The sequence below is a fragment of the Cynara cardunculus genome, assembly GCF_001531365.2.
Source record: "Cynara cardunculus var. scolymus isolate 2C chromosome LG 14, CcrdV1, whole genome shotgun sequence".
Lineage (NCBI taxonomy): Eukaryota > Viridiplantae > Streptophyta > Magnoliopsida > Asterales > Asteraceae > Cynara > Cynara cardunculus.
The window spans coordinates 1,621,927-1,630,713 of NC_037541.1; the positions used below are offsets into that span (position 1 = coordinate 1,621,927).

An 8,787-nucleotide genomic window follows, 5' to 3' on the forward strand; every position below is an offset into this window, starting at 1 on the left:
ATCTTTACTACAAAAAGATGGCAGCATACAATGTGTAATAAACAGATTATTATAATTTTCCAAAATTGTATTTACAACAAAAAATGGGTAACCGATAAATCTAACTGACGAGAAAGAAAAATCATATACGATGTAACGATGAACACTCATTTTGAACAGATTTTTCCTATCCCAAAATTGCATTCCCTAACACAGGGAAGGTTAGAATGATCCCCTTTTTGCTTACATTTAGTAGTTTCGTGTGCCTGCAGCAACTTTCCGATGCCGCCTTGAGCTTGGTTTTTTGTCTCTTCGGCGTTTTGTTGATGGCTTCTTTTTTGGATTACTTACAATCTTCTCTGTAGAAGTTTTTGGTGGTTTATCGGTAGGAATGGAGGATCGAGTATTGGAAACAACAGGTGCACCAGGAGGCGGTGGCGGTGCCCAATGCTCAAGAACGTCTCTGTGGTATCCCTGGCAGGAGGGGGGGGGGGTGGAGCCATCGGAAAAATGCATGAATTACAATGTATATTGAATTGGAATATAAGATGTTCAAATGAGAACGGTACAATTTTGAGAACCCGAGAACCAACTATTTCGTGTTCACTAATTCATGATGATTGATGAATAACCTAAAATGTTCATGAATATCATCTATTTCATGATGATATTCATTGTGAATATATATATCAATGTCATGAATAGTTGGTTCTCAGGTTCTCAAAATACATATATACACCGCTTGACTTTCAAGGTCAGCAGGACTGACTTCGAGATTCAAATTTGATAAAATTTTGAATTCTTGAGAAAATTTTCACAGCAATGTGTTAAACTTATATACAAATTGTTTAAACGGAAGCATGTTAACGTCAAATTTAAAACAAAATGAGTATCAAATTCACATTTGGAAATTAGTTGGTTTGACTTCAAAAAGTCAATGTGTAAATCTAAGAAAAATGTATGAATTACAATGTGTATTGAGTTGGAACCTATATATACACATGTATACATACACAGACACACAGTTTGACTTTCAAGGTCAGCAGAACTGATTTCAAGATTCAAGTTTGATACAATTTTTTTGAACGATCGACAAAACTTCAGCAGAAACGTTAAACGTATATGCAAATCATTTGAATGGAAGTATATTAATGTCGAAATTTAAACAAAATCCATAACAAAATCACATTTGGAAATTAGTTGGTTTGACCTCAAAAGGTCAACGTGTATATCTAAGAACCAGAAGAACAAGGAAGTTCTTTACCTGAATTACAAAGTTTCGCCTTTCGCAGTCCCAGAACATGTTAACCGTCCAATTCGTCTTTGACCTGATCTTATCCCGCACTGTGGAAAAACTAATCTGATCTCTTGAAGTGAAGCGGTCAACTTCGTTGAACCAAAGACAAGTAAAGAGATTGGAGATGGGAACATGTTCTCTAATTACCACACATCCTTCGGGCACATCTGCCATAATTCAACCAGATTAAATTATCCCGTCAACAAATCCAAGCTCGGAAATCAATAAAAGACGACCCTGGTGCACCAAGGCTCCTTCTCTTTGCAATGAACTCACAAGAATAACAAACAAAACCAAACTAACAAAGTATATCCACTCGGAGGAGGGGTCTGGGGGTAGTATGTATGCAGATCTGACCTCTATCCATATAGTAGAGCAATACACAAGAATTATGGATCGAATCGAACCAAACCAAACCAACTTAGTAGAGGTGAGTAGAACAATCAACAAGAATTGTGAATTGAGTCAAACAAAACTAAGGGGCCGTTTACTAAACACTTACTTGGTAAGTGCTTACCAGATAAATTTCCTCATCGGATGAACATGAGAAGGGCCAAGAATCTTACCGGGTAAGAGCGATGAGAAGGATGGAGAGTCTTACCCGGTAAGTGAGGATGACGACTTTTACCCAGGTAAGCGCTTACCCAGTAAATTGTTGCATTCGATATGTTTTGATATATACTAAAATCTTACGCATCAAAATAAATCATAGTATTGACTCCTATCGGTAAGCGCTTACCGGGTAAGCAATTGGGTAAACGGCCCCTAACCAATATATCCCACTTAGAGGCGGGGTCTACGGGGGGATGCACGTAGACATGACCTCTAAGAGTAGTGCAATCGACAAGAATTATGAACCAAATCAAACCAAACTAACCCAATGTATTCCACTTGGAGGTGAGGCCTGGGGGTGGGATGTACACAGACCTGACCTCTGCTAGCGCAAGCAAAAAGAATTATGAACCGAATCAAACCAAATTAACCCGATATGTCCCACTTGGAAGTAGGGTCTGAGGTGGGATGTACGCAAACCTGACCTGCTACTCCAAAGAGTAGTGCAACCAGATCAAACCAAACTAACCAAATATATCCCACTCGGAGGTGAGGCCTGGGGGGCCAACTAACAAAATATATCCCACTTGGAGGTGAGGCCTGGGGGTGGGATGTACGCAGACCTGACCTTTGGTAGCGAAAGCAACAAGAATTATGAACTGAATCAAACTAAAGTAACCTAATATATCCCGCTTGGAGGTGGGGCATGGGGGTGTCATGTACGCATAACTGACCTGCTACTCCAAAGAACGCAAACAACAAAAATTATGAACCATAGCAAACTAAACCAACCCAATATATCAAGAGGGCGTTATTGCTCCTTTTTTTATTTAGTAGAATTTACTTACATAGTGATGAGGCCTGGGGGGTAGGATGTACAGACCTGACATGCTACTCCAAAGAGTAGCACAAGCAACAAGAATTATGAACCGAATCAAACCAAACTAACCCAATATATCCCACTTGGAGGTGAGGCTTGGGGCTGGGTATGCTTGCGCAAGCAACAAGAATTATGAACCGAATCAAACCAAACTAACCCAATATATCCTGCTTGGAGGTGGGTTATGGGGGGTGGGATGTAAGCAGAACTGCCTCTACTCCAAAGAGTAGAGCAATTAACAAGAATTAAGAGGATTAAATATTAAACTATATTTTAAATACTTAAATAAAATGTCCTACCACTTCTAATAGGAAGCTTGGCCTCAGAATATGGTGTTAAACCCTCCTTTCTATAAAAGTCAATCTGGAAGTCAATGGAGGCATTGTCATACTTTGCAGCCGCCTTATTAGCTTCGGCTTCTACAAACACGTCAAAGCGCTTATAATGCCTAGATATTGCAAAACTAGCATTCTCCCTCCACAAAAACCTGAAATCGATAAGAGCAAAAAATTGCAAGTAAGCATAGTTCATGGTATGCTACAAAAAATTGGAGCTACTTTGATGATGCTAATCGAAGTTGTCTCCGTTCTTTGAGTTCTAACACCATCACTACGGTTTACAAAATTCTAATGACATTGCTTCTATCAACAAGATTCTCATACTTTATCGTTATTGAAAGGGTATTTTAGACATTTGACTAGTAGTGACAATTGTTTTGGGACGTAGATACTAGTGTAGGTTATACCACATCCTGCAACTATTACAAATTTAAGAGATGAAAAGGCGAAAGTCCAAAAACTAGAAAAATAGATAAAGGAAAAGATGCAATACGAGGGCCAATGATTCCAAAGGGAATGCATGTATTATAGCAATGCATTAGATAACCTTTCAAGGATTTGATAAGGGTCAACGATAAGCTTAAGTTTCCCATCCATCCATATAGAGTATCGAGCATTCGGGAAAAGCCTGTGTAGTAGAAGCTTTGGAACCTGCCACAATTCGGTAAAAAATTGTCATGCACTAACTTTTGGGAAATAGTTAGTTCAACCTCCAATTGACGAAAAAGATACAAGGTTAGAATGGATTTCTATTATGGGATTAAACAGTAACCAAACAAACCCAGTATACCCCACATGGATCCATATGCAGACTGACCTTTACCTCAGGTACTAAAAAGTAATTGTTTGTACCAAATAAAAACACCACCTTTTTTTGCAAATTTCAAGCCAAAGTTATCTCCTTGCCTTTTAGAAACCAATACAGAATATTAATAAGCATTGATTTTCATCCACAAGATTCCACATATGTTATCACAAGTGAAGAATGGACACCCGCATCAAGTAAATGGGACCTATGATCCCATTACTTTTTTCACGATATAAATGGGATCCACAAAATAGCAAAGCCGAATAGACTCCACCTTTGAGGGTGTCCTGCATTTATTTTCTGCTTTCTCAAACTACAAAGATACCTACCTAATCATAATTAAAAACTACCCTTCAACATTAATGACTAAGGGCCTGCTTTTTAGCAGCTTAATGGGACTACCAACTTATTCAGTGAGCTGTACATGATTGTTTGGTAGTGGCTTAATGATATAGAAACTGACTTATTCAATAAGCTTCTAGGAGGGAGCTTTATGCAGAATGCCAAGTTTTTTTTTCCAAACCTACCCCTCCCAGTTAAAAAATACGCACCTTCCATCTATGAAAAAAATCCTCCAAAACAAAAACCTTCCTAATCCATACAGACAGATTAATCCACATAGTCAACTTTATCCATACAGGACTTAATGAAAAACCAACCAAACAGCCCCTAATGCACTCATAAGCGTCCCATAGTCCTTACAGAAGTGTACCCAATACCCACTACCTTGTTAACATTGATTTGCCATATTGATATAAATCTATACAGATTTTACATAACAATTACAAATAGGGTGTTCAAAATGTAAATTTTAGAAGTGCTAGGCTTAAGTATGGTCCAGATAAAATTAATCAGCAACATAGGTAGTCCAAATAAACTTTGACAAGAAGAGATCCATAAAAAGGACAGGAATTTGTGTAATCATATGATGGTAGCCAAATGGTCATGTAATCAAGCTCATACTTGGGTTTTCCTTAATCAGGGTCAAGCTTAAGCCTTAGAAACCTTTTTGATCTCAAGACGAACTTGCTCGGAGAGTCGGATTACAACACAACCCAATATGTGCCTTTCATTTATCATCAAGACCCCAAGTAAAACCGAAGGGCAAATTCTACAGGGTAGCCATCAGACCAACTATGTTGTAGGGGTCGGAATATTGGGCGATAAGGAAAGCCCATGAGAGGAATTGGAAGTTGCATAAATGAGAATGCTTTAGATGGACCATATTGGACATAATAACAAATGAGATCTTCCAAACGTAGTTGGGAGTTGCACCTATAACGGGTAAGTTGAGGGAGGACAAGTTTGCAAGATAAAGCATATAAAGAAAATATCGATAGCAATGATTTGATCCACAAGATTCTCTTAGTTTGTTCATTAAACTCTATATTGAGAGGGAGGGAGTGACCATATAAACAACCTATGTAATATCAGTTATTTACCTTCCCATTTCGCCTTGGGTCAGTGTATGGCAGGTTGTAGATAACAACAATATTCCACAATCCCATCTTCTTGCTATAATCCAGATGACTTGAATTCCTCATAAACTTTTCTGTTTCTTCATCAATAAACATGAAAAAACAGACATTTTTCTTTGCAGTTTCGCTAATGTTCACTGGTTGTTGAATCAAATCATAGGCTCCTGTACAACTTAATTCATTAGAAACACTTGTGATTCAAAAGTGCATATATATATATACATACATACACACAACATGCACACACACATATAGGGGAAGGTTCAGATAGGAACCTGAAACTGATTAGGAACCACCCACAATGCTACACTTGGCATATTCATGAGGAAAATCGGCGTGTTATTCATTATGAACGTTGTAACATATTCATCCTGAAGAGGGACATGTGGCACGTTGTGGGCAGTTCCCGGATCCTAATTAATTTTGGTCCCTCTCTCTCTCTATATATATATATATATGTACATATATACAAACACACATATTAATGTAGAATAATACCAAATATTGCAGATGCAACCACCACTCCATGACACGCATCCATCTGAAGAAGATCTGAATCATCAATATCAAATCCTGACTTGCGCCCAGGCCTGTCTCCTCTGACAAATCTTTTGGTGTGATTATCAACCAACCAAAAAATGGTTAGTGAGGATGAAACAGAAACAATGAAACAACCCCCATAAAATTTTGAAGAAAATCATACCCACAATGCACGGCCATCGACTCTTTTATATCATAAGATTCAGATCTCTGCTTTATAGAAGGATATCCACCAAAATCTGACCCTCCAAATTCACTTTTAGTTAAACTCTCTTCATGGATGTAGGTTAGATTATGAAGCACAGGAGAAAATGATGGCGCTTTTGGCATTAAAGCAATAGCATCTTCCACGGGGAGGTAACACACCGGACACGCTGAAACATAGGAAAGATTCATAAAAACTGACAGTTAGTAAAGAAGAATTTTTTCATGATGAAAAAGAAAATGGAAATCGAATTATAGTGAAGTAGCAGCAAAATGAACTTACGACGAGGCCCAGTTTTTTTCTTGTCTGCTGGTGGAGGTGGCATTCTAAAGGATTCACAAGGATTTCCAGGAGGAAGAGTGTATCCTGTGAAATAAACCGGAGGAGGAGGAGGGTGGGCTTCAACCCTGTTATCATCATTCAATGTAATCTTCATTTGATCGTTTACTAAAGCAGAATTGAACTCCTGAACTCTTTCTTCATCAATACTTGGTGAATATCCAGAAAATCTTACAAGTGAACTGTTCTTCTGGTTAATTTCACCTTCAAAAAGGCCCAAAGACGAACTAATAATTGATAAGAAAATGAACAGATTTATCAACATCATATTTCTAAATTCTTTAGTTATAGATTCTAATGACAAGATTCACAAAGATCAATTAGTGTTGATGCAGGAAAACAGTGTGAATGGATTTTTTGTTGCTTACATACCACATTGCCTGTTTGTTAGTAGCTTAACGAGCTTAATGGGACTCCCAGCTTATTCGGTCAGCTATACATAATTGTTTGGTAGTGGCTTCTTTAGTAAGTTTCTAGGGGAGCTTTATGCAAAAAGCCAAGTTTTTCTCCAAACCTTCCCCTCCCAATTGAAAAACATGTTCCTTCCATCTACGAAAATCCTCTAACAAACAAAAATACAGACAGATTAATCCACACAGACAGCTTTTATCCATACCTGACTTAAAACAACTACTCATTATTGCAAACTATAATGCTTTTTCTTGGCATTTCACAAGAACAATGGTTAGTTGCAACGAGAAGTCAAGTTTGATAGTCCAAAAAGCTGTTCACTTAAAAGGAAAAATCCATACAAACGAACCCACAAAAGGAAAATGGTGAAAGAGAATAGTACCACCTTTCCCGTTCAAGATGCACAATTAGTGTAGATATAAGATCTACCGAATTCTAGTTCCTTGAACTAATTAACTTCTTGCTCTTATGTCCTTATATTCCAATCAACCTAACCTTCAATAAGCAAAATGGAAAAAATCTCACTTGTCCATTTGAGTAAAAGTTTAAACTTACATCCAGTTTACGTAACTTCATCATATTATCACTCCATTCCTAGTCAACAAAATGCCGTAAAGATGAGAAAGGAGGTTGACAACAGAATTCCAGAATCTAACTTGAGTTGCAATCAAAATGCTTTAACCATTAAAAATAGTAATCAATAACAAACACCTAGAAGTTAACTTCAGCTTTACTCAAACACAATCCTCTAGATATCGATAAAAACAAATTTCAACAAAAGCCCAGACACAGAATTCAATTACAGGTTTCCCATGAAAACAAATTCAAGAAACCATCATAAATACCATATTAGAGTGGAGTGGGGTTTTCATCTCGAATAGACATGATGACAACAAGTCTTTTATCCCGAATGGAGCATATAATGTCATAAAATTGCTGTAGATATTCTTAAAACCAAATTATTAGAGCAAGAGACTACATTGAGCTAGAAATAGAATGAAAGGAAAAGGTGGTATGATCCCCAAAATGAATCATAAACAAGCCCTAGAAACTAAATTGAGCTACAAAACGTAATACCAATGAATGGATTCAGCAAATTTCATTGATAAGCAAATTGAATTGAGATTAGATCCAATAAAACACATGAGAGCACCTATCAAATTGAAGTTTGAACAAATGTAACGACTCAAATTTGAGCAGTATTAAACAGATTATATCAATTGGGGGGGAAATGAAAAGCAGACCTTTGGCAATATAAAGTATCCATAACATAGCTGCGGTGGAAGCAATAGACAAGAGCAGCATTCCAACCTTCTTTCGAGGTGCGAATTTGAAGATCCACATGAACGCATTATCCTTCTCTTTATTAATAAACGTCTTCGAAGCTTTCTTAGAAGGAACTTGTGTTGTTGATTGATTCATTTGTTGCTGAAATCCAACTCCTCCGTTTTGAAACTGTGGTTGATTTTGTTGTAAACTCCCATTACTTGATGATCGTACCACCACTGAACCTAAATTCCCAACACTTGATGCTCGTGAACCCATTGAACCACTCGTCATTATATTCTTCTTCCTCAAATTTCCTCTAATCTCTCATTCACCCGATTCGCTCAATGCGTGGGCGAAACCAGAGAACAAGATGATAACTTCATCGTGAAATTCTCGACCCTTTTTTCCTGATTTAACGTAACGAAAGAAAACAATAGACATTACCTCATGCAGCAACCTTCAGATTTTGTCGTGCAGATCTAGAGGTTTCATTCGGATTTTCGAGATTTCAGGTTTTTGAGAAGCAATCTGGATTGGACATTATGAGTGGTATGGTGGAAATCTGAATTGGGTTCATTGTTAGATTGAAGAAAGAGGGAGTAACAGTTAGTATGGTTGAGGAGATATGAAGAACAACAACAACAAGAAGAAGGATGGGTAGAGCTCCATTAGAGCAATTTTCTTTAAGAGA

General features: G+C 37.5%; 1 protein-coding gene across 1 annotated transcript; it reads right to left on the reverse strand.

Annotated features, from left to right (window-relative positions):
• Positions 1-212: 212 nt before the first annotated feature.
• Positions 213-8,387, reverse strand: LOC112526838. Its single transcript, XM_025137259.1, has 10 exons — positions 8,072-8,387; positions 7,905-7,980; positions 6,360-6,643; positions 6,036-6,246; positions 5,831-5,940; positions 5,297-5,496; positions 3,594-3,697; positions 3,008-3,195; positions 1,244-1,443; positions 213-453 (listed from the first exon to the last, which is right to left on the reverse strand). Exons 1-10 carry the CDS (start codon positions 8,385-8,387, stop codon positions 229-231), a joined length of 1,914 nt encoding a protein of 637 aa, XP_024993027.1. The 3' UTR covers positions 213-228.
• Positions 8,388-8,787: the final 400 nt, after the last annotated feature.

What these genes read in the sequence shown, in the direction of transcription:
- LOC112526838 (XM_025137259.1), bottom strand. Translation starts at nt 8,387, where the DNA reads ATGACGAGTGGTTCAATGGGTTCACGAGCATCAAGTGTTGGGAATTTA. An exon ending in TTTGCTGAATCCATTCATTG is followed by an intron (nt 6,644 to 7,904) that starts GTATTACGTTTT and finishes ATCAATTATTAG; the next exon opens with TTCGTCTTTGGGCCTTTTTG. An exon ending in GAAAAAAACTGGGCCTCGTC is followed by an intron (nt 6,247 to 6,359) that starts GTAAGTTCATTT and finishes CCTATGTTTCAG; the next exon opens with CGTGTCCGGTGTGTTACCTC.